General features: G+C 43.4%; 1 protein-coding gene across 4 annotated transcripts in view; it reads right to left on the reverse strand.

Moving 5' to 3' along the window:
• The window catches only part of LOC102112947 (phospholipid-transporting ATPase ID-like), an 85,247-nt gene that overhangs the window by 42,454 nt on the left and 15,826 nt on the right, over positions 1–26,967 (reverse strand). For 3 of the 4 annotated variants that reach the window (XM_014256990.2, XM_014256991.2, XM_014256989.2), the window contains exons 2-4: positions 23,210–23,288; positions 11,498–11,556; positions 1,767–1,880 (exon numbers count right to left, since the gene is read on the reverse strand). In XM_014256990.2, coding sequence (XP_014112465.1) covers positions 1,767–1,880; positions 11,498–11,556; positions 23,210–23,252 — 216 coding nt within the window. In that variant the 5' untranslated portion in view covers positions 23,253–23,288. Of the gene's footprint in view, positions 1–1,766; positions 1,881–11,497; positions 11,557–23,209; positions 23,289–23,478; positions 23,550–26,967 lie in introns of those variants that run through there. The other variant, XM_014256992.2, reaches the window with a different exon arrangement.

Here is a 26,967-nt window from a genome sequence, read left to right on the forward strand (position 1 = left end):
TGTGCAGAGCCGTCAAAAGCTTCTGTTCTTTATTTCAGTAACTTTTCACATTTTGCTGAATTAAATTTCACATCAATGGGCAATGCAAGCTGTTGCCAGGGCTGACCTTGCTCTCCCAAGAGCAGCACAGCCATTTTTGTTTCCTGCATGTTTAACAGTGAGAGGACCTAAGAGTTGAGGGTGATTCTGTTATGCCATCAGTCATGCAGAGGAAGATGTCTCACCCCCACACAGTTCTCCCTTTCCTCTAGCAGTACAGCACTAGGGATGGAAGCAACGTGAAACCAGCATCAGCGTGTCCCTCAGTTTGAATCTGGGAAGTGTCAGCTCCATGTACTTTGTGTGAAGTTGACATTTATGCTGTGTCATGGCCAAGATCCTACAGACACCACAGCCCTGATCAGCTGTACAGGCTGCAACTGCTGCCTTCTCACCTACCTTGGAAAATGCATATCCCACTGCTCTGTGACAAAGGAGAGGGAGAGAGAATCCCCACAGCCTGCCCATCACATCCACTCTTGATGAAGGAATAGTCCCACAGGGATGGAGTGAGGAAAAATATTTTAACAGAGGAATAGGTAGACTAATGCCTGCCCTCTTTAGGCTACCTTGATGTAAAGAAAGAGCTGTGTGCTTTTATATATAGTCAACCCTAGATGGCCCAGCAAAACACACAGTGGAATAATTTAAGGCAAATACTTTGAAATACTATGAATTTGACAGACAAACAGCTAGAGTGCAGTACAACAACGCAGGAAGCTTAGCGGAAAAGTAACCTTCTCTTGAAAAATATACATGCACTGAAATTTCAAAAATTCATTCCCTATAAATAAGCAAAAAAGATCATACATGGTTTGCTGAAGGCTTAACTACATTTCACCTATGCTTTTGAGTTGAAATTGTAAAAAAAAATGGCATTTGAAGCAGGTTATTTTACAAATCTGTGTGCAGTGAAAGGGTCAACTTTAAAACATTAAGCTTGAAACATAATAAAAATTACACCCTTCTTTTGGTAATGTGTATTCTGATATGACTAAACAATGGCAGAGTACACAGCAAGGTGCAAAGGGGCAGAAATCCTGATATCAATTTATCCAGTGTGTTCAGCTTTCAGGGTATCGTTAACAACAGTGATGAGCAAAGTGCAACTCAATGCCATTACAACCCAAAGGGTTCAACAGCACTGCCAGTGTCTGGCACACTCCATACTGGACACCTTCTTCACCCTGGAGAAGGGAGCAGCAATACCCAGCTTTATGCAAACTAGCCACAGCCTTAAGCCTTCCTGATGTTAACTCCTTCCTTCCCAGGGAAGCACCACAGGTTACAAATGCGGTGTCCTTCCTGCTGTTTCCTTTGTGACTGCCTGTGGAATTCGTAATTAATGATCTTCAGCATTAAAATCCATGGCTAAGAGACAACTTGGCTTTATACTACAGGATGAAAAAGTAATTCAAATCCGAGGACAGCCAGGAGCACTCAGGTGCTCCTGCAGACATAAAGGGATAGTTGGGCAGGGCATGAAAAAGTTGCACAAGTTTGTTGGAAACTAATTAACTTTTTTCCCTTCATTTAGTTCAAACCCTTATATCCAAAGGTAAAAGAGAAAATTGCTTTTCTCTGCCCTACTTTCTATGTTCTGTAATATTTTACTAAGATGCTAATTCACACCAGGAATATAGCTTGCACTTCATTACACCTGTCAAACATAGACTGGCTCTGATAACAGAGAACAATCTGCTGGAAACAGGACAGTGATTTCCTACCTGCAAAATCAGCAAGAAAAGGAAGTAAGCATTTGCTATTCGCTGAAACTGTTCAAACAGGTTGAGAGGCAGGAAAGTGAAGAAATTGTATTTCGATGTTTTAATTGAATTGTTCTGTAGGGAAAAAAAAGAAAATAAGTAGGATTGGTAAAACAGGAAACAAAATTACAGCACAACACATTTCAACTGTGTTTTACTTGCTTATATTTAGCAATAGTATTGTTTCCAACAGCAGCTCAAAAAGCATTTCCTTTTCCCCCCAAGAATCATGCCAAATCTGGATAAACAGAGAATTCCTCTTGGAATGGGTGAAAACGTGATGCTCATCTTTTGCCAGTGTTGCTGCAGGTAGATAAACTTGTATGTAGTTGCTCACAACATCTTTATAAATACTTAATAATTAAGACTTTATTAATAGTCTTCTTACTTTCACAGTGCACAAAAAAAATTGAGAACTGTAACCAGAATATAACGATTTTGCTGTTAGCATCTACAAAGCAGGGGTGGAAAATGCATGCCAGGTCAACTATCTGTAGCTGGTCTGATGCTTTGAAATACCCATTGGCTGGACAACCCTATGGGAGGTATACATCCTCCCAGGAGCAGAGTATGACAACAACATTATTATTACTATTATTATTATTATTATTATTATTATTATTATTATTATTATTATTATTACTACTACTACTGTCATTTTCATCTCATTCAGCAAACTTTCAGCTCAGCAGTTTCAATGGGTGGCTTGTTTCTATTCCACAAAAATCACCTGCCTGTGGCATTGTGTGAACTGTCACTGATACAAGAACTCACCATTTCAGTAAACAAGCTGCAGCTCTGTTCCCTATTTCCAGTTTCCTTTTCTAACTGTGGACAGCCCCTCCAGCCACAAGAAGTGGCTGCTCCCCAGTCTGTCTTTTGCAAACCACAGAAAGACCTAAGCTTGGTATTGCAGAACTGGGTATTTTCTTCCCCAAATATCAGAGCAGTCTGGTCCAATACTTGTCACCAGCCAGACAGGCTCATACTGACCCCCCCAGCTGCAGCTGTCCCTTTAATTTTCAGGTGTGCTAGACCATCTTTTCATGTGATGTTTAACAGGCCCTGGTCCAGGTTTCGTCCTGGAAGGACGAATCCCAAAAGATGTGAGAACATCTTAAATTTTCCCCCTAGAAGCTCTCCAGACAATGCCCATTAACCCCCTTCCAAGGAACCTAAGGTGTGACAGCACAGGGAGGCAGATATGAGGCACACCTGAATTCCATAATAAATATGATGGTTCAACAGCAGAGAAAATGGTGATTGCAGTATTTGTAATAGCCTTTAGATATTGCTAAGCTGATGGGAGGACAGGAGCTACTGAGTATGAATCACAGACCACTTCTTATCCATGCATTAATCCAGGATCTTGACATCTGCCCTGACATGCATCAGCATGTTTTCAGCACTAAACCAATTATTTCAGGTTACCACTGAAAGGTATGTGTGGGGGAAGCTATTCCATTTTAGGCAGTTACTGGATTTCTCTACATTCAAGCACACAGTACAGCATATGTTCTTCAGCATTAAAATCATGTTTTATCCCTTGGACAAGCCAAATGAGTAAATCTCTAAAAGGGCAGAAATTAAAACAGCCTTCACAGAAGAGCTATTCAAATCCTCTTGTTGACTGCATTCCAGCAAGAAAAGACATTTATCAGAGATCATCATTTACACAATATTGCCTGTCTCCTGGTATCAGGTAGCTACCTGCAAGAGTGGTTAACTCTGTCTATGCCATGACATATTGTTAAATTTGGTTTATTTCAAAATCCTTAACTGTGGATGTGTTGCAGACAGGCTCCATGAACACCGCTGAAACAGAAGCAATGGAGTAACAGCATCCTCTGCAAACCCAGCATACTGGGAACTAAACTGCTTGACAAGACTGTGTCCATCAGGCAGAGTCTCGCAGATTTTTTAATAAAAGCTGGATCTAAATATATAAATCTGCCCATTATTCTGAGGAAAAGTATCATGACCACTTACTTAAAGAAAAAACAGAAGATTGTTGCTGCAGGAAAAAGTAAATGCTGGGGACTTGACCTTTGTGCGTCAACAGATTTCAGAGGGTCACTTATAACATGGGAAAAACTACTCAGTAAACACTCAGATGAAGTTTATAGATCTTTGCCTGCAAAAATCTCAGAGGGGAATAAGTAAAGAATGGGAGTGGTTTATTTCAATTCCTGCCTTCTATTTCTGTCCATTAATTACGTCAGGAAAATCACTGAGTGAACCACAGCCATTCATTTTATTTCCTATTGCCATTAGGCATAGTAAAAACACCAGACATAACAGCTTCCAAATGCTTAACTGCAGGAATCTGGATAACCAGTGTTTTTCTCCATAGCTGTTCAGAATCATGATATTCTTGGGCACATAATGTCTTTTGGGACACTAGGGCACTTTAGACTGAGGATAAGGACAGAAAATATTACCATGGATCTTCTCATTATTCTAGAAACTGTAATTAAAATTAATCACCAGGAAAAAAAAAGAACTTGTAATTACTATAAATATTTCTAGTTCAACACGTAACTTGTTCACGGACCTCAGGGGCCAAAGGCATATCAACGGCAAATTATATCGACAAACTAGAGAAAACTTCAGCCTTTCCAAATTAAAGCTCTGCATTTCCACATCACAGACACAGCTGAAACACTGTGCAAGGTATCATATAATCATAGAAACATAGAATAGTTTGGGTTGGAAGGGACCTTAAAGATCATCTCATTCCAACTCCTCTGACATGGGCAGGGACACCTTCCACCAGACCAGGTTGCTCCAGCCTGGCTTTGAACACTCTCAGGGATGGGACACCCACAGCTTCTCTGGGCAATCTGTGCCAGTGCCTCAACACCCTCACAGTAAAGAATTTCTTCCCAGTATCTAATCTAAACCCACCCTCAGTTTGAAGCCATTCATTTGTCCTGTCCACTACATGCTACATAAAAAATTCCTCTCCATCTTTCTTGTGGGCTCCCTTCAGGTACTGGAGGGCCACAGTTACGTCACCCTGAGTCCTTCTCTTCCCCAGGCTGAACAAACCAAATTCACTCAGGTATTGATTGTGTTTTCAGGCAATACTACAGGGCTGTGTGCTTTGACATCTCAGGCTCTTGGCCAGCTACTGGGAAATCTCAATTGGCCCCTGCTCTTGATCTTACTCTGTGATGCTTAACATCATCAAACTCTGTCACTCTTTAGAGCTGGACCAGAGCCTGACTCTGGGATGGGCGAGGTGCTATGGGAGCCTGCACCACTGCAGTGCATTTAATAGCCCACATGCAGCCATCATTTCACAAGCAGTGCCTCTAACACATCATCTGCCTCACTGTCCCCACGCTCTGCCTTCAGTGAAGGAGACTCCCACAGAGAAAAATTGTGGAGAGGAATAATCTTTGTAACAGCAATTAGGTATTGAGAGGCCTTACTGAAACTTCTAGTTTTCCCATAGATTCATAAAAATCAACAGCTAAAACCAGCAGTTCTATGGGCTAAGCACAAAGATGGGGATGGGGAGCTTACATTTACTCCCTGATCTGCCCTAAACTTCTGGTTGTCCGAGGGCAGTCACTGCATGCACCTATGTCCTAAATGAGCAGGTCTGAGCATGGTTACCCACAGCCTGAAGCTCTCCAGATGCAAAACTTGACACCAGAGCAATGTTGTCTGTGGGTGAGGGATTATTCTCATCTGCTCTTTTTAGGGGCTAGATTCACACCTCCTGGAGGTGTGACTCCACCAAAATGCTGTCCCTAAGAATAGTGCTCATCTCTCCACAGTTACACAAGTCCAGATCTGGAGGATGAGCTGTTACTTTGGGGGTGTTTTCAGAAGCCCGCTTGTGACGTCCAACAGCAAGCAAAACTCAGCAGATGGCTCCTACCTTAGATCGCTGAGCAAACAAATCATCTCCTTGCCATAAAAGTCACTGGAAATAAGAGACACTGATGCTTTTGTGGCTAGATTACAGGGGCTAAAGGGTATGGCAAGGTATTGACCCTCTGAATTTATACCCCTGGCTCAGAGACATAATAGTTCCAGCAGCTGGACAACCTAGCCGTAAGTAAATTTCAGCAAGACTTTGGTGACCCCACAGGGACGTGTTATGTCACAACACTTTGCAATTTCCCTGGTACTTGTGTAGCACAGACCAAGGGAACAGCTGAGCAGCAAAAATCTCTTTCCCAGGTGTTTTTCTGAGGTAAAGTCTTGCCAAGGAAGTGACAGAAGTGCAACTCCACAGCACTCTGTTAAACTGCAGCAGTGCCATTGGAAAGCACACAGAAGCCATAAGCAGAAATGTGACCACTGGGCTGTAAATGTGCTCATGAAAAATTTTAATAAACTCATGTAACAGCACATATGGTGCCACCAAGGCTTTGTTTTCACAGAGAATACGGAACAGTCAGACCAGATCAGTTTTCAGACTCCCAAGTTCACTGACTTATTCCTCCTGATGGCAGGCAGTAACCCCAGCTCAACAGAAGACTGATAAAGGCCAAATGGATGTGGTGGTGTTAATCTGGTTCCTGTAAAAGTCCCTGTAAAAAAATAAACTCACAGGGGTAACAGACAGGCCAAACACCAGAAATAAAAATGTCAATTTCCAAAGCACAAAAGCACAGTTCTCTTTTCTTCTTTTTTGTCTTCTCTCCCCGCCCCCCCCCCCCGCCTTTTTTTTTTTCTTTCCTTTAAACAGAAAAAGGACAGGAATGTCATACATGTGGAACCCCTTGACAGTCCCTTGATAGCACTAATGAAGTGAGTTCCAGGATCTCACCACATATATTCCTGGGTATTCCAGGAAAATCTGTAGGAAAGCGTGATCACTGGTAGTGTTTTCCCGCGTTGTTCCTTCAGTCTGGTGTCACCCCATTACTGAGCAGTTAATCATCAGTGTGGTGAGTGTCCTAGTCATGGTGGTGCAAAGGAGGACACAGGGCTGACATGGCTTGACAACCTCATGTCATTGCTCACAGACAAGCCAAGCACAACACCTAAAGGTCTTGTCTCTTACTCATCCCCTTCAACAACACTGTGCTCTCCTCTGGCTTGGCTCAGTACCCAAAGCTTCTGCCTGGCAGGAAGGAGAAAAGAGCGGGAAGAGCACTGCTGAGTGATGCAAAGGAGACAAACTCCAAACCACTGTTTTGTTTTCATTATGGTCTCACACAACGAGACTCCCAACCAGTGCAGTAGGAGTAGTCTCTCCACGAGACTTAATCTGATGAAGAGTGGGGGGACTTGATCCAAAGGAGTCTATGGACTTCACTGAAGACCACATCTGGCACGGCTCAATCTTATGTGCTTCTTGAGGGCCTTAGGACCTCACCTGGTGTCTCCATCCACAACCCCTGTCCAGAGCTGAGGAGCTCACTTAAGTTCAGCCATGAACCTTCTATCCTCACCTGAACTATTCTGTAGAAGTCCCCATCTCCAGACTGTCATCTGCCCTAGTTTCCCAGATACATCTCTCCAGCTCTACTTCCTTGATGGACCTTGGACCTCTGGGGTAGATTTGTATTCAGCCCTGTCTCTTGCCACTTCTGCCTGGGCTCCCTAAGTGGGCCCTAGACCTGGTTCATCACCTCACCTCATCTGGAATGGTCAGGATGGATGCCATCACCAGCATCCTGCCCTGTCCCTGCCAGCCAAATGCTGCAGGACTGCACCCTGGACAGTGAGAGCTCTGCCTGACCTGGCAGATCTGGATCTGGGATTGTCTCCACTTCCAGCTTGCCCCCCTCTCGAAGTACAGCCCTGCTCTGACTCCTCCCTAACAGTGCCTCAAATGCTCTTTGGATGAATCCAACTAACACCTTACTAAATGTAGAAGGAGCAGTGCAGGTTGCTGCTGTAGCTATTCCTCCAGGGACGACTGAGACCACTTTTCACTTCATCAGACCACACTCCCTTCAGCCTTGAGCATGAGGGACACTGGGAAACATTTGCAGATTGAGATAGGAAGAGTGGGCAGCTGGTGCCACAACCCTGACCATGCTGATAAGGTCCTGGAGGATCACCAACCAGGCTGCCTTCAAGATCAAAGCATGCAAGCAGAGGAGGTGGGGCAGAGTCTGAGCCACTACCAGAGCTCCCTGCTCTCCAATTAAATTTCAGAGAGATAAGAACCCAGCTGCTGATCCAGCCCAGGGCAATGTGTATTGACTATAGGAAGTTATATACATCCCTCCTATTTGACTAGAGACTTCATCAGGTGACCCCAGTCCAAGCAGCCCCCTTGCTGCTGGTCCTGATAAAAGAATGCTGGTTTGACCCTGGGTCCTGATCCAAGATGAAATTTGTCATTGACTCATAGGCCTTGCATTTCCTTTCCTATTGTCTGAAAGCCAATTTCAAAGTTGTTTTTGCAGCCCTTCATGACGTCCCAGTGCAGCTGTGCTAAATTCCAGTCTGAAAGCAAAGAATTGAAAAAGGAACTAGGATCAGAGCAAACATTAAAAGCCTTCAGAAGAGATTTTCCTCTCCAGAGTGTTGATGGAGAGTCCATCGTGGTGGACACACAGAGGCTGTCCCCTCTGTAGCTGTGTTGGGGAGAATGGAGACAAATTAAGTGGACTAAAGTCCTTAAATCTCGCTATACCTGCCTTTCCACTTTATTTCAGTCTTTACACAGACAAACCTCTTTCTGAATTCAGAAAAGGTTCTTTTCTGTCTGCATTGTCAATAAACACAGGATTAGTATCTGACTTTTCATTTTTACTGACCTATATTGAGCCCTTATCTGTGCTGCTCTAAGTGCCTTTTCATGCCACTCATTCACACTTGGTTTCTGAGTCATTCCTAACTAATTTTGTGAGCTGGTGGGTAGTGTACATACCTTCACACTCAGCCCTTCCAGTTAACTGCACAACACTTTGTCTTCAAGTTTAATTTTTCTAACCCTTCTGCTCAGCTACTGAGGCCTCATGGCTGGAGAAGTGTGGCAGGCAGGGACACACTGCAGTTTGGCATCTCCTGTATTTTCTGACAGCTCTGGGAGGGAATTTGCCCTCTGAAGTCTCCTGCAAGATGTAGTGTGATGGAGCCGGACATGCCCTTGCACGCACTGGCAGACATGGGTTTTCCACGGCGCAGCACCAGGTTCCTGCAAAGCTGGTTTGAGCGATTTGGGAGTCTTGCTTCATACCAGGAGGGCCACCTTTCAGCAGCTGCCAGAGCAGACTCCACACACAACAGAGTTTTCAAGTCTTTATCACTTCCTCTCTTCTCCCTTCACAGATATCCTGGAGACTGCACCGGCAAGGGACAATGTCCCACCAGGAATAGGGATATTCAGGGACAACACACCCACCTCTGGTTGTACTTTCCCACTTCCCTGTTCTCACTGTGATAAGGAAGGACAAAACTCTATACCTTTGATCTATTTCTACATAATAGGAACTGGCTGTTTAGTGAAAGGCTCAAATCTCCACACCAGGTGGGACATAAAGCCTGGCCTCAGCAGTAAGTCAATACACAACACCTAGGTTTGCATTTCCCTTTCTTTTTCCTTATTGGCCTTTCTCAGCAACTGCCTCACCCTAAAAAAACATTTGCCGTCTCACCTAGCTTTGTTACAAGAACCTGTTCTATAGGTTTTATGGCTAATGTGGCCTTAAGTTACTAAGAAATCTGAACCTCACTCCTACAACTTTCACTGTCTAAAATACTTTTAAAGCTTTGTTGTATTGGCTGGTTTCCTTCGGATCTTAGTGGTCCTTCCCCCTAAACCACATCCTAGTGCTTAGCAGTGCAACACCACCATAATGAGGCAAATCTGAATGTGAGGAAGGTACCCAAATTTAGCCCTTGCCTGGAAAAGTAAACTTTCAGGAGCATCATGGATATGTTACGGGAGGATGCCAGGAGACTATCTCCCTTTTTTGTCATTTCCACATTCATCAGCAATCTACAGCATGGGATCTGAAGTAATATATGAGCAAAGTTAATTTTTTTCATACACCATAGGAATGTGGGGTTAATAAACTGAACTTTTCCAAGGACTTACTGGAAATAAGCAGCCCAGAACATGACGTGCAGCCCTGTACAGTTAGGGCAGTTCTTGCATCACCACCTAAAGTCTGTTAGTACCTCATCATCCACTCACCACTTTGAGGTTTGGCTCTTTTTGGCCAGTTTCCTGGATTTCCTAAGCCTCAGTCTACACAGGACTCCAGAAATCATGAGCCATAGCTGACTAAAATGAGGGGCATGATTACCAAAACTCACTGCCAAGTTTTAACATATTATACTGAGCTGGCTTTTTGGCTGCATTCACTTTATCACCTAATCACAGACCTATGGAAATTCTGAAGTGTTCTCACAGTCTCTACTTAATTACGCCTATTTGCAAACCCTTGGGCACAATCAGGCCATCAGCTGGGAAGCAGTGTCATGCAAAATCAGTTTTCTGAACGGCTTTTCAAAGAATTAGGTGTGGAACCAGAAGAGTTGCTTGTTCCCTCTACCCTGACATAACTGCCCATCTCCCTCCTACTTTCTTGTCCCGCTACTGCACTTAGTAATAAATCAGTGGGAAGATGACAAAATCAGATGTAGCAGCAATACCCACCCCAGCAGGCTACTGACAGGTTGTGTAAAAAGTCACCAGTCTTGATAAGACATTCATTCTGCATAGTACTTCACATATATTAACTTCTGTGCATTTCATATGCAGGACACATGCAGCAGCTCTGGACCCTGGGACTCTCTAACCCATGTTGTATAGTTTGTAGGTGAAAAGTGACCACTGAAAACCACCATGTTGACATCAGTCAAACCTGCTGGCAAGTCAGACTGTCTCCATCACAAGAAATCAGTGTGTTCTAAAATGCTTAGTTTTTTCACCTCTTGCCAAGAAAATACTTGTGATGTTCCTAAACCAAAACACGGGCTCCCGAATAACTGAATGATTAATTTCACCACTGGAATTCAGATATTCAAAGGATAAAAATTCACAAAATTCACTTTGGTATTAACTGGCAGCTGCAAACACTGAAAGAATGCAGCTTCAGGCCCCACAGAGGGGATGTCCCTTCAGGCAGGCAGGACGGATCTAGTGGCTGAGCTAGCTCTCCTCCCCACACAGCATCAGAAAAGGTTTGGAAATCAAGTTGCCCAGGGGCTCCCAGGTGAATTAGCCTGGCAGACCTGGGACACAGCCAGCCTGTGTCAAGGCACACTTTGGAATCACAGATTTCATGGCACAAAGTGAACTTAAGTAGGCTGTTAAGAATCCTGCAGAAAAACTGGCAGAAAGCCACAAGGGCCAGATTCAAAAACTTCCTGACAGAGATGATTTCACTGCAAAAGCTGAGGAACTGACACATTTCCTTTCATGTTTTTCTTTAAATGGAGACAAATTTCCACAGAAAACTCCATTATTAAAAGGCCTTGGAGCCTGATCCTGCAAATGCTTTGACTCACAAATAATTTTCTGGAAGTGTGCAAAGTCACTGTGTCATGCTTTTCCAGAATCGGATCTCCTTCACCTGCCCATTTTTCAGGCTGACTCAGCAATAATCCACCTCCGATGGTTCCTGTGGCTTGTGTTTGCCTGGTTTGCAGAGCCATAGCTGGCATGCAGCTCTCTTCACCCTTTTGAAACACTTGAGACATGAAGCAGACGCAGCTACATCTGTGACTACATCTGCATGAAACAACATACGCTGGTTACTTACAGCATATTCAAACTGCAGATTAAAATCCCGGTTGTTTGCTTGAAGTTGTCTCTCTTCCTCTGCAAAGAAAAGGAAACACATCAATCATGCTTGAGCATAAGCAAAGTCAATACAGATGTGAATGAAGCATCAGAAAGTGCATGCGTAGCTGTAAGAAGGGAGTGACACAGTGAATTGGAGCCCTTGGCCAGCAGCCCTGTGTCACGACCTGGGGTGGCTGCACTGTGGACTGACACAGTGCACTGTGCACTGTGACACTCTTAACACCATATAACAAGTCTCCTCTACCCACCACTCACTGCAATGCCAGTGCCTGGTCAGGTTGTTCAATTTCTGGGTAGGAGTTCCCAACTAGTGGTGCTCACTCTTCCTGCCCTGCTCCTTCCCCCTGAAGTTTCTGGAGCTGTTGCCATCAGCCTACAGCCAGTGCCCTTCTTCCAGTACAGGTGCATTTCTGATCATCATCCCACTGATGGGACACCATCACCACAGCTACCATGAAACCAAAAATTACTGGAAGTGTATCAAAAGTTCATCAAATGTGTCCTTTACCTCAAGGCAGGGTCTTGCCTCTCTTCCCCAAAAATGACAATAGAAAGCTCCAGCGGTGACTATTTTTCAGTTGTCTATTCCAGGACTGAAGTTTCCTTCCCCTAGGGCAGTTTTTCCCTGCATTATCTAACATAAAACTTCAATTTCAAGAAGTTTTGTCTTCTCCTAGGAAGATCAAGGGTGTTTTTCTGCTTCCCCTAAGTTCATCGTGCTACTTGCCAAGCATGCAGAGTACAGACAGTGGAGGGAGGGGAGGGTCCCACTCTGCTCTACACTGATGCAGCCTCACCTCAAGTGCTGTGTGCTGTTTTGGGCACCACATTATACAAAAGGTATAAAAGCTATTATAAAGAGACCAAAGGATGGTCATTTGGATGGTGAAGAGACTGGAGGGGAAGCCACATGAGGAGCAGCTGTGGTCACTTGGTCTGTTCAGCCTGGAGAGGAGAATGAGGGGAGACCCCATCACTGTCCACAGCTTCCTCAGGAGGGGAAGAGGAGGGGCAGGCACTGATCTCCCCCTGGGTGCCCAGTGACAGGACCAGAGGGAATGGCCTGAACTTGTGTCAGGGGAAGTTTAGGTTGGATATCAGGAAAAGGCTCTTCCCCAGAGAGTGGTTGGGCACTGGAACAACTCTGCAGGAAAGTGGTCACAGCAGCAAGCCTGACAGAGTTCGAGAAGCATTTGGATAGTGCTCTCAGGCATGAGGTGTGGTTCTTGGAGCTGTTCTGTGCAAGCATTCTATGATCATGTGTTCCAAGTTCACTACGTACTGAGGGCTGTTATGTCTTACACTGGCCTTCCCAAGGGTAAGCAGCTCCCGTTTCTTCAGTCACCTATGCATTAATCCATCCATAGGAGCATCACTCTTGGTGCTCTCCAGTGGGCTTCACAGCTAGTTCAGCGCATTCTGAATTGATGCCCAAAATGGGCCATGGTTTGCAGTTGAGGCCTTACCAAAGCTAGCCAGGGCACAAGGGACATGCAACTTTCCTTGCAGATAGTGCATATTGTGCACAAGAATTCACCCAGGAGTAATTTAAAGTAATATCCTTATGCACCACCAGCACACAGAGGATGGCTTCACAGAATATGATCCATTTCGGCAGATCCTTTCTGGCAGAGCCAGATGCCTCATCAGGCAATGCAAATCTTTCATTTGTCCTTGCTGAACTGCATCCAAATTCTTTCAGACTATTTCTCCAACTAGTCAATTCTAATCCTATTTCAGTGTGCTTGTAGCTCCCGCCAGCATGGTGCTATTCACAGATGTACTGTGTTCTTTATTCTGACAGCCAAGATGAAGAAGTAAATATTGAATACTAGACTCAGGATGGGATATACCCTGATGAATCTTTCAAGTTTCCTAATCAGTCGTCAATATCTATTGTTAATGTCTCTTTTTTTTTCTGAAAAATCTGGCACTCACTGTTTTGTGGTTTTATCTCGAGCACGTATCTCCAGTATACTTGTAAAAATGCTACAAGCGACAGCCAAGATACATGGCAACTATCTGAGGCTTTTTCAATAGCCCTCCAGCTACCACTAAAACAGAATTAATTTTGGTTTGATGCAGTTTTTTGGGACTGCTGACTGTTAAGCATCTCTTCCCCACACTCCTAGTTACCTTCAAGTGGTTTGCTGTATTGTTTTAACCTTTACTCAAGTGAAGCCAATACATCTATAATGGCTCAGCTTTTCTTTTTCCCTGTTTCAAGACAGGATGTTGTGCTTGCTCTCTTCCCAGACTTCTGAACTTCGCCTGCCTGTGAGCCAGACTCTCAAAGGCAGAACTGCTCCAGGGCATGCTTTACCTTACCCAGTCAACCCATTCTCTCTATTCCAGCCCAAAACCTACCTCTTTGTCCTCTGCTTTTGACAAGTATTATGTTAGATGTCTAGAGGGTAAAAAAAACCCAAAAAACCAAAAAAACAACCCTCTGATTTCTTAGCTTTATTTGCTAGGCTTTTTACACTGAGCCTCCCCAGAGACCCCAACTCTTACAGAACAACTTTTATTGCCCTTTATGTCCTTTATAGCATTTTCTCACTTTGAACCTTTGTCACACTGTTTGCGCTGGATAAAGCAAGCTGGTTTCCACCTTGTAGAGGCATCCTTCTTTTGTCTGAAGCAAATGGGGAGCTTCTGATTTCACCATTTCACTTATCCTTCTGAGCCCTTCTTTGAAAGTTGGTAACTTATACATGTGCCCTTAATATCAATTAATAATATATGTGCCCTTAATATCAATTAATAATATATGTGCCCTTAATATCAATTATTTAAGGAAATGACAGCTCTAATTCTCCCTCCACCCCAGGATTCCTTCCCACAAGGTGTCAGCTATTAGTTCTTCATATTTATTGAAGTCAATGTTAAACAATTTGATATTGTAATTTTTTCCTAACTATCATTGCATCATTTCATAACTATTCCTGTTTACACTCCCTCCAGCTTTCAGAAGACCAGCCAGCTCCTCCCATTCACTCTGTTTGGTAGGGAATCACTTCTGAAACAACCTCCTTTCCTTTCCAAAAAATCACCCACCTCTGCACCAAAATTGAGCCAGCTGAGTAGGTTGTATTCCTCTACACTTCTCTCCAACCCTGCCTCTGCAGAGATAGAATTCTTCATTTACCACCACGTCCTGCCTCTCAGAAAACTATATTTTCTTTTTCTTTTTTTTCCCCACAAAAGACTGCCCTTCTTGGTTTGCTGTGCCTGCTCGTTACCTTGTAGCATTACAAAGAGATCTGCGATTTGCTCATCTCTTTCTTCAAGCTGCTTTTCAGACCACGCAATCATAAAAGGAAAACTTCTGTTAACCATACAGAGTTATTTTATTCTTTTCTATTAATATTCCAGCCTCATGAGTTATCACAGCACGTGTCTGTTACACCTATTAATGATGTGTTAAGACATCTAGCTCTTCCTGTTTGTTCACTCTTGCATTAGCAAGCGTCTAAGCTATTCAGTGCATTGATGAGCTAGCCCTTCTCCTTTTCCTTCAATGACCCTGAAACACACAGCAACCCTAATTTTTAAGCCCTTTTTCAGATCGCCATTTTTTGGTCTCTCTCTGTGGGCTGTTTCCATCAAGCCCTCTAATCACTAATGTAAAGCTATGTTAGAAAAATGTGCTTTTCTCCTTCTTCATGCACATCTAACAGTATCAGTCATTTTGAAATCACCTGCCATCTGCCCCAAATGGATGATTCAGATCAACCACAGGGCTTCATTCAATACCTTTAAAGTGCTTAATCCATCACGGCTTTCCTCGGACAATTTTTTTCTTATCTTCACAATAGGTAGAACAAAGTACCAAGAGATCAGAGTCACTTATCGGGTGTCCCAGAGGAAAACAGAAGCAGAGCTCAAGAGGTCCAGACTTGATGGGCTTCAACTATTGTGTTGTGTGCTCCTTCAGGAATTTTCCTGAGAGCAACAGTATTCTCAAAGTCGATGAAAGATAAAGTTATTTGTTAAAAACAGAACTTCCCAACCCTTGCCTGTTTCCTGCCATACAGTAAGTGCTATCCTTATCCCCTCCTCAGGGGCTCCAAGTCTGGTCCTGGAAGGAATGCCACAGAAAAGATAAATGGTGTTAATGTAAATAGGAACAGATGACAAAGCTTTAGAGAGCCTTGGTGTCACACGACAGCTTCTGAAGTCCTCAGCAGCTTTCTGTTTTGTATGCAGAAAAGGAAATCCAAGTGCTGCAGGCAACAGTTGAACATGCCCTGAGCTCCTTTGCTCTTCCCAGGGCACACTGGGGGAGCAAGAAGCCATCCCCTTTCTCAGGTTGCCCCCAGGGTATTTGCAGTCAGGGATGAGCCACTTGACACACGGATTTGAACTCAAGAGTCTCAAATGCTGTTAGAAAAAAACTGACACTTGTACGTGCCCCAGTGTGGAAAGAAGCCTCTCAGAACACTGAGAGATGCACTCTCCAAATGGCATTTATGTGAGAAACATTAATGGGAGCAAACAGCTCTGGGATGGCATAGAAACATGAGGCAGTAGGACATGGAACAGAACAGAAATGAGAATCAATGCACTGCACTCCCATACAGCACCCAGGGGCAGGTTTTATGTGATAATCCCTTTCTTAAGGCCCCAGGTAACTGTGAACCTGGTTCAAAACTGAATGGAGCCTTTGGCTGCCATAGCCATCCATCCCTCTCAGAGGCAGTGTCCCTAAAGACCAAAATATGAGGCTAATTTCTAGTGGAGAGAATTTAACTTTTCCTGCTGGGCAACCGCCAATACGTTTGGCTAAATCAAGAAGAACCACAATAAATTTCACAGGGACCCTATCTAATAACATCATCAAGGAGAACTTCCTGTCCTCTGGCTACACTAAAGGAGAACCACTCTGACCACATGCACAGGGCAACACTGCCTCAGTGGCTTTTACCAGCTGAGGACTGTGACGTCCTACTGCTGTGCCTCCTAATCTAGCAGTTCTCCACCATCATAAGCCACGTAGCTCTCTTTTGTTTCTGGAACAGTCTGGACAGAAATGAAGACTCTTGGATGATTACAATAAACAAAAAATTAAGAAAAGTCAAGCATTGCACCAGCTTTGACTGGAAACCATAACTCAGGGGTTTTTGGCTGTAGATCCAAGCATGCATGTCTTATCATGCCCTGTTGATTCTGAAAAGCAATGAGGAAAAAGGGAGAGGGAAGCTGTACAGATATCAGATGAGAAGTTTTTCATTTCTTGAAACTTTTTAATATATCTCTAAGTCAAATGTTCTGCTTCTGCAAATTGCATTCACTGGAAAGAAGGAATGGTATTTGTGCTCCAAGTTATCATTTCACTGCCACTGAAAACTATTTTAAATTATTAATCAGTGGAAACTCGGCGTACATAAATATGGCTTAGTGCCCAGTTCTTGGTCTAACCACTGAGACCAAGTCACTGGGAAAGTGCCTGTTTTCTCAGGCAGACAGTTTTAGAAGCTAAACCTCAGAATAACATCTGTATTTAATAAAATTAAACCCATGCCAAAAAATCAGCTATAAATGTATCTGGCCAGTCCACCAGCCTTCTTACTTTAACACTGCTGCATGGAAAAGTCCTGCAAAAGGTTAGATTCAATATCTGGTCAGACAGCCTGGAAATTTGTTTCTGGTTTATGATAAGGAGCATTTGCCAAGAGGAGAATGCATTTCAACTGGGTATTGGAAAGGTTTTGTGGATCTTGGGTCTTGTGGCTCCAAGAAATGGGAGGTTAAGGTCTGCCTGGTTTTGTCAAGTCCTATACAAACTAGGCACTGATACTTCATGCACTAAATGAACACAGCCCAATTAGGGGAGTGCCTGCGTAACTAACCCTGACAACAGAACAGAGACAGCATAAACTCTGTAAAAATAATAATCTCTCCTCCACCCTTTAAACAAGTGACCTCAAGAGCAAAAACTCTGCCCTGGACCAGCTACAAAGAGTGGCATCCAGGAGCTGGACTCATCTTCCCAGCTTCCCTTACAGAGTTGTTTTTAGCAAAGCTATTATCCTTACCAAGTTATGAAAGCTGTAACAGATTGTCCTGGTTCCAAGGGAACTGACCCTACTAGGGCTGTAACTCAGGTCTCTTCTTCAACAGGCTATAAGCAGTCCCAGAAGACTCCCTCTAGTCACACACCTCATGATGTATCTCCTGCTACCTCTCCCTTGGCCCATCTCCCTCCTGTTTGTCCCTACTTTCGGTCTCCTCATCATCACGTGTGGCCCAGCTTTTGGTATCACCTCTCAGCTATGGCCACCTCAGCCAGCATCCAGGAGATCAGGCATCTCTTAATAAGCAGACAAATCCCAGCCATGTTTTCTGGTCTTTGGTGGACTGCTCCTCTACATGCACAAGAGACTGAAAACAGCCATGGTGAGTCAGTACCTCTATCCTCCCCTCAAAAAAACTGAGAATTACAGTCTACAGTGAAAGGCAACTCCATGGGAGAGGGCAAGTCATCATATACTGTGTTAGGCAACCAAAACATTTTTCTCCTAGGAGGTTATTATATAAGCTAGTAGCTAAAATCTCCTTGCACCTTAAAGCAAAAATTGCCCTTTTTTGCAATCATTTGAGGTGAAAGAACCATGCAACAAGTGTCTTGATTTGCAGGTACTGTATCTAGGTAGAGTCCCTTTCACTGGGGTAAGGAAAATGGGATTATTTCTTATAGTGCTGATACCACAGAATTTCACATTCATAACACAGCAGTGCCTTGTTGGAATCATCCAAAACCAAAGCCAGGGATCTTTACATGAAGGGTTCATCATCCCATACGGATCAGAGGATGCATGGGCAAAGCAAAGAGCAGTATGACTGAGGGTCATAGTGGTTAAATATCTATATTTCACCGCCAGTCTGGGACATGGACATTTGTCGGACCCTCCTTACCCGAGTGTCACCCTCGTGCTGTAACCCGACCGGTGCTGCACACCTGCTGCTCTGCAGCACGAAACCAAAGCCCATCCCTGCCCTGAACTGCAGCCAGAGCCTGGCAGGGTTCAGCGAGCGTGGCTGGGGCAGCAGCAGCAGTGAGAAACCAGTGGGGTGGAAATGGGGAGAGGGAGGTCAGAGCCAAGCCCAGCTCGAAGCAGGAACACGTTCAGCTGCCTGGCAAACAAATGTGGTGTTTTATTGACTCACAGGAGGGGCTCTCCTGGACTCTATGCTACAAACCCACACATTTTTAACGTGCAGATGCCCCCTCTTCTGTGGAGAATCTCTGGCTGCCCTGCCTGGAGAAGATTTATGCCGGCAATCACATGCATTTTCATCTCAGAAATGGAGTAGACTGTGCTCAGTGTGAGGCATTTAATTTAGAAAAAGCATGAATCATGACCTTACAGGGACGCCATCATCAATGGGTTTAGCCCTATTTCATCCTTCCTGTCCCTCCATTATTAAATAAAAATATTTATTATGTCTTTCTGCCTCATAAAAACAAGAATCCTCCTTCCTCCTGAAGAAACAAAACACAAGAAATACACTTTTGTGGTCATGGACTGTATCTTTGGTGATTGGTATTGAGCTCAGCCTCCTGCTAAGCATCAAACAAACACCATCCATAGTGGAATTTCTCACACAGGTAAAACATTCCATATATCCCTGGTACAGAAAGCCAAATTATTTTGTTACTGGAACAGAGGGCCCACTTTGGTGAGTTACTGACCTCCATTTTCATATAGCAGATGAAAGGTCTGAAATAAAAAACCCTGAGGGTGAACTGGAAATATTTCCTGCCTCAGGTCTAGTAAATTTTTAATAATAACATAAAATTCAGTGGTAGACCATGCCCTTTACTAAAAGCAGCATTTTATATTATCACCATAATAAAAAAGAAGAAAAGACAGCTCCAAAAGGATGCCCCAGATTTGCCCAGTGTGTACAGTACTTGCAGTCAAATAGTACTCTCGGGGCACAGGTGGAAGAAGTGTTGGATAATCTTAAACCTGAAAATATTCCCATTTAAGTTTTTTTAGGAAGGGGCATAGGCTGACTCACATCTTCCTTTTCCCATCTCCTGAAATAACACCAGTTCTGGTTTTTCTTCCTTTCCTACTCCTGGCAGTGTCTCAGCCACCTGCCCTGGCTCTGGGCAGAGGTGGGGACTCATCATGTCTCAAAAGTACCTGGCAACAAATTTATTCTCAAGAAGCATCTACATATTTTCATATCTCTTTCAGTCCACTTCAGTCCACATTCATTGAAATATACATTTTTTAAATATATTGGCAGTGGAAGCTGTCTATTCTTCATTTTGAAAGACTGACTTTCCCTTCCCCCTGTTCCCCCTCCCAGCTGGTTTAGAATTTTGTATCACTCTGTGTCCTGGTTTCATTTCTGATAGTAGCTAACAATATTTTGACTAGTATTAGCATGCCAAAAAAAACCAGCTGAAATAGTCTTTTGTTTTTATTTTGAAAACTAGTCTGACAGTGACTGGCTGGCACATTTAATTTCCTTTACTAGAAAACAGTATCTCCTAGACATGCTGGTAAATACCACAGTTTAACACAATTGCATGTTATTAATAACAGCAATGCACTGTGATAGGAAGTGATGCAAAGAAATCATAAAAATAAATACAGCTCTAAAACAAACTTCGAGAAGTTTTTCAATTCACAGTTATTTCCCTCATGGGAAATTATGTAAAAACAAATAAATTTTTCGTACTCAATATCTATTGTGGTGAGACATTTCCTATTGAATCAGAATGGGGATCCCAGAAGGCAGCTGAGCTCCATGTCCTCTAGTGCCAGTCATGGGCTGCCTTCTTCAGGAGCTGCCCAGAGCTGCCTGACTGCTCCAAGCTCAGCTGCCTTGGTGAGCAGCAAGAAGGAAAACCCAGAGGAGCTTTCCAAAAGCCCTACCTCAATGTATAACCTTCTTCTTCCTCCTCCAACTGTGTCCTGAGGCTGGGCTTATGGAGACAAAACTGCAGTAATGACTGCTCTTCCATCCGTGTAGTTGAATTCTCCCTACTTTCTATTCCCATTTTTTCATGGACAGTACCTGCCTATCCCTGTCCTCGAGTTATGAAGCTCCAATGCTGAACTAAACTGCCATGGGAGGAAGCCAGTGAACAGAGATATTCCACAATTATCAGCCATCTCCAACCTTCCACACGCTCAATGAACTAGAAGTGCCCCGCTTCCTCTCTGTTCCACCCATGTTCACTGTAGGTTAAACCTCACAGTAAAAGATCTCAGGCACCTTTTCCATAGAAACACCTCTGCTGCTTATCTAAGAGGTGTTCTTCCCTGCTTCAGCTGGAACAGCTGGAACAGCTTCACCAACATTATCCAGCAGCTGGTTTCTTCCACGCATCTTTGTGTGTCAACACGAGCTGCGTTTTAGTTACACTCCTGATAACTTCTGTAAAGACCTTGAGACTATAAAAAGCCAACCCTTATCTCCAAGAAACTTAAGACCATGTAACCTCTCCTCTTAAACTACACCTATCATATTTCACCTGCACCTCAGCTCGTGTGGAAACCATGCCTTGCTGAGGAGAAATGCTGGATCTCATGGGAGCAGACTTGATCCCAGGTCCAGCAACTGATGCCTGAGGTAATCCATTCCCTCCAATAAAAGTCATATCATGAGCATACCCCTTCAGCAAGGTTAAACATCATCCAGCTTTGTTTTTTGAATAGAAATTTTTGGTCTTTCCACAAGCAGTACTGCCCCTCCAAAGTAAGAACAAGTGATGTTCCCTGCTCTCAGGCAGCACAGTCCTTTGGACTTCTACAAACACAAAGACTTATAAACTCTTGGATTAAAATAGCATTTCAACACTGGCATTTACACCTTGTTAAATGTTTGCAAGGAGCAATCACAGCTTTGGGGGTGCAAGGCAAAATAATTAAAAACACAAGAGGAGGAGAAAACACTCGGCTTCCTGTTATGGAAGCTCCTCATTCCATGATCACCCCTGTTTCCTTTATCCTCTGAACTTTTTCCAGTTTCCCTTCATTGGTTTTGAACTGATGATCATAGGTGAAAAGAAATTATTCTTCCCAATAAAATACAGGATTTCTATCTAGGAAGATCTGAGTTGCTCAAATACTTGGTTGAGGGTGGGGCAGGGACGGGAGGGGGGGAGTGGGCCGAGCCCTTCCCTGCCAAAACCCAGGCCCAGGCTCAGGCAAAACACAACACTTTCCTAATATAGCAACAGAATCTCTTTGATAATCTGAACATTTACTGCTTTACACATGGGGGTGCCCTGAGTGGACTGTGGCTCACAGACAAACCTGTGCTCCCCCATCTGCCAAGCCAAGTTGGGGTAAAAACGATCTGTGGCTGGCAGATATCCTTCCCTGGGAGCAATCACAACCTCCTCTCCTGGGACTGTCAGAGAAGCAAACGGATGCCCCTGTCTTAACACCAGGGCTCACAGTCTGCCCTGGTCCAGGAAGGGGAAATAGCAGCACAATTGCAAAAATAAACCCCTGGGAAAAAGCTGTTCAGTCCTCTGAGCTCAGAGAGATTGGAAAATAATTTCTTGTCAAAATACAAGTAGGGCAGTAATTCCACATTCATCAAATACAGAGAGGAACACCCTGAAAGGAAAAGCTAGAGACTTTCCCTCTTCACCATGTCTGCAGACCTGGACCTCCAACCAGAGACTGCACACTGAGTCTGTCAGGGTGCACACGTGTGTGCTCTCAGGGTACACATCTCTAATTTACTCTTCTTCCTGTTTCTGACTGGAGGGAATATCTGGGACATTGCCATCATAAAATATAATCATACAATATAAACATGCAATTGTTTTGATTGGAAAAGACCTCCAAGATCAGCAAATCCAACTGTTTACCCAGCACTGCCAACTTCCATCACTAAACCATGTCCCTAAATGCCACATCTACACATCTGTTAACACCTCCAGGGATGGTAACTCCGCCACTGCCATGGGCAGCCTGTTCCAATGAATGAAAACCCCTTCTGTGAAGAAATTTTTCCTAACATCCAATCTGAACTTCCCCTGATGTATCGAGGCCATTTATTCTTGTCCTGTTGCTTGTTACCTGGGAAAGGAGACTGATCCCTGCCTAACTACAGCTTCCTTTCAGGTAGTTTTAGAAAACAATAAGGTCTACCCTGAGCCTCCTTTTCTCAAAGTTAAACACCTAACACCTTCCTCAGCTGCTCTTTATAAGACTTGTGCTCTAGACCCTTTGCCATCTTCTTTTCCCTTCTCTGACAAGCTCCAGCACCTCAAAGTCTTTCTTATGAGGGGCTCAAATCTGAACACAGAATTTGAGATGCACCAGTACATTTCATCATCCAAAGACCGCATCAGGCCTTTGCACTGTGCCTTGTTCATGCACCCATGCCCACAAAGGATTCCTGTATAAAAAAACCACCAAAACCCAACTTCCCCAAAGCAGTCATGTGTCACTACAGAGCACAAACTCTGTATCTGATCCTGCTGCAGATGTGTCCCCATTCACTGGCACCCAGTCCACAACATTCCTCCAAGGCAGTATGAAATGCAGGAAAAGGAAAGAAAGTGTATCTTCCCACACCTGCTCTGGGGCAGACATGCGCCCAAACAGGAGCTCAAGAACTTGCACATGTGCTGTATTTATGTTCATTTGCTCCCCTGACAATGGCATTACCAGACCACACTTACCTTTCAATTTCTTCTTTCCAAATTTTAATCCAAATAGAGACATCCCAAAACTTTATTTTAGTCCAACTCCATGGAAATTCTGCAAGAGAAAAGAAAAGGCACTTCACAATATATACAGCAGCACATACATGTAATTCTATGCCAAATAAACAGAGAAAACAAATTTCTAAGCACTGTGGCCAACAGCCACAGTTTATCATCTAGAATGAATTAAAATAGAAAACAATCTTAGGTTTTCAGGCTTCACTGCATCAGTGCATCATCCTTACCTTGGACATGCTGATCAATTCATCTCCTGGCATGGCACAAAGAAGGAGCCAGTGGAGGAGAGACTAAAAAGGATATTCCCACTACATTGGTGCTATATGAAAATGAGAAATACAGACCCAGAGCTTGTACTTAAGGTCGAGGAACTGCGTGTCTACCCAGAGCAAGACCAGCCTCCTTCAAGAGGAGGAAGCAGCGGGAAGCACTGGTTTCCTGTAAATCCGCCTCTGCTCAACACGTGCTGGCTCACACTGTTGTCCACTGCTGGTCATCCTGCATGTTTGGGGCAGACTGGAATAAAATTTCTCCCCCACTGGCTGCAAACTACCTGGCTCAGAAGCTAAGGCCAGGCACCAGAAAAGCATTTAAGGCCCTGAATATATCCTGATAGGCAGAGGAATGGAGCACTTAAAAATAATCACATGAAAACTGGCTGGTGGTGAAATTTTCAGTGTCCCAATTATCAGACAGGTTTATTTAAAGGATTTGGAGGTGATGTTGGTGCTGAAAACCTAGAGGATCTGTGAACATGAGAAAAGCTGGCATTGCTCTGTGACCAGGAGCTGAATCAACAAGAACACTGTACCAGTTGCTTAAGTGGTCAGTGAAGCAGGCTGAGCCACTTGAGACTTGGCAGACTGAGCCACAGTCTATCCAGAACAAGTTTTCTAGGTGACAGAATGTAGTTTTTGCACTTTATCCTATGCTATCTGTGCAGAGCAAGAGTGCCTAAGGAGACAGGAATAGCAAATATGTCATATTTTGGAAGCATGTATATGAGAACATATACATGGCACTGCCCAAATACAAGCCTGATGCAACACCACCAGTGCAAGCTTGAGCTTCATGTCTTTGCAGAAAATAAATGTAAACTTTAAGGAAAACTCTACAATCCATCCATATGTCAAAATTCTGTTCCAGATGCTCCAGCAAAGCTATATTTAGCAGCTACAGTTGCATGCATCTTAATTCAGTGATGGGTTTGGGAGTGTCTCTGTGTCCACTCTACTTGGAAGATGTCCTTTCTTTATTCATTCATCCCACTGTTTTCTGCTCATCATGACAAATGCTTTGGTACCACCTCTCCCCAGAATTTCTCTGCCCATGAAGCCAAACTTAAAATATGCAATGTCACAACCTAAAGCTTTCTTGACCCTGCCGACCCAACTTACTTTCCATCCCTGATCTCAGTCTACCACTTTCAACATATTTCTTCCATGTTGTAGAATTACTATAATGTCCTACAAAACCCTACTAAGTAGGACAGAGAGCTCCCCATATGATGGTGGGAAGAGACACACTCCCCACACACATAGAGGTAAAGACCTCAGATTTCCTAAAGCATCAGGAGCCACAGATCTGATAATCACTAATCTGGTAATCCTGGCAGCACAAGGATGCAAAAGGTTGACTGGCTGTAATCAGAATATTGATGATTACATGATCCATATGAACTCTGGATGTTGCTGTATTTGCAAAACATTTTAGAAAAACAAAAGCCACTGTTCACTGTCAGCACAAAGATGCAAAAGGTTAACTGGTTATCAACAGAATATTGATGATTACATGATCCATATGAACCCTGGATCTTCCTGTATTTTCCAAACATTTTAGAAAAACAATCCCCAGCTACCAAACCTCTCGCGGCTGTGTACTTAATTGACAAGGCATATAATTTCAGCAGAGGGTGAAAAAAGGATGTTTATATTTTTGGGGGAGTAGAAAAGAGAAGGTGGTTAAAAAGCTTTCTTTCAGCGCTAATAATATGAAACAAACAATAGACTTTCACGTCTTCCAAACAAAAACCTGAAACTTCCTTCAGCTCCAACACATGTCTTTTGTTAATTACTGTGATTCTTTTAACCCTGGTTTCTGGTGTTACTGCAGCATGACAAGAAGACTGAAAAAAACAATACAGTGTTCTGATACGAAAAGCATGTAGTTCCCACAGCTTCTCAGTGCATTAAATCAGGATTGCATGCATTGAACTTCTTCACTCAGCAGTAAATTTAAGTTACCATCATGGCCAGCACAAATACCCTTATAGGCTTTCCACTTTCAATTCCCACATAACTTTGCTTTTTAGGGCAGAAGTGGGAGATAACTTTGCCACCTCTCCAGTACGTCATTTCTACCACACTTGGCGTACCTGCTCATTTAGTTAAATCCCAGGAGTTATGTATGAATCCTTCCCAAGCTGACCTGCTCCTCTACGCAAAACTCAGTTCCTGACTTGCCCAAACCACAATGTAATTTGAAAATGTGTCAGTATTGAATGGGCACACAGATGATGGTATTAAGGGCTGGACACACCCCTGTTGCATTGAGGTGTACCCTTTATTTTCATAATATTGCAAATATCTTCCTTTACTGCTTTGTTATTGACACATATAATCCCCATACTTCTTTACAAAGGAAAGGCACTCTCATGAGGGCTGTAGCTTCTGTGCTGACTGCTCACACTCCCTCTGTGACAGTACACTGTCACACTTCCAGGTGTCTGCTTTCAGTCTAAGAGTTCATTGACTACCAGCTGCCAGTGTGAAAAGAAACACAAGCAAGTAATGATGAAGTTGTCCCCTTTGGTGGAGCAACAGGTACTGCTCCCGTTTGTCTCACTTATCAAAGCTTGTGCAGACAGATATGCTCTCTTGGCTGACCTTGGCTCTTCCTGCCTTTCAGCCCCAGGTCTTTTTTCTTGGGTTATTTTAGACTCTTAATTCTACCTGCATGGTCCAACATCTTTGCACCTGTATTTATCAACAACTTCCCTCAGGGTATTTTTTTCCCCCCATAGATTTCACATTTAATCAAAATTCATGCTCCTTTTCAGTTTTCTTTATTTTCCTGTTTTTTAAATCTGAGATTCTGTTTCCCTTCTGAACTTGCAATGATGGGTCAGCAGCCTCCAATCACTCTCTATCACTCTATCACATCTATTTTTTAATTACAGCTTTAATTTCTCTTTGTGTTTTCCAGGGAAAAAAAAATATAGGGGAAAAAAAGTTCTCATATTTCATTTGTTGTGTGGCATTAAGTGCTTCTTAAATTTTGGTAGGTCAGTTTCATGGCCTGCTTTTCCTGAATTAATTAAAAACCCATAAACACACAAAAAACATTCTATAGTTAGAAAAAAGGCAATTTCCTGTTTGTGTTAATTTTCCCTGGCACCAGCTATGGTCAGGCAAAGTGAAGTGCTGCTTCAATCTCTTCTAGCTGCTTTTCACAGCCTGTGTCAGCCCTTCTGGACTCTTTGTTGTTGTTCTATTTTCCACTTGATTAGTTTTGGATATTCTTCATTTCTTTTTACCCCAGGTACTCTGCACTGTTCAATAATCAACTGGGGCTAAGAGTATTTGAGCACTCATGCAGGTCAAAACTCTCAGCTTAACAGGACATATGTTGCTTCCCCGTGTTTTCAGGACCTATAGCAGAAATTATTTAAAGTTCAAATTCCCAGTTCTTCACTTACAGGGAATTGGGGGTATAAG

The sequence above is a fragment of the Pseudopodoces humilis genome, chromosome 4 (genome assembly GCF_049639895.1).
Source record: "Pseudopodoces humilis isolate 2021_Gansu_Grassland_sample_001 chromosome 4, ASM4963989v1, whole genome shotgun sequence".
NCBI lineage: Eukaryota > Metazoa > Chordata > Aves > Passeriformes > Paridae > Pseudopodoces > Pseudopodoces humilis.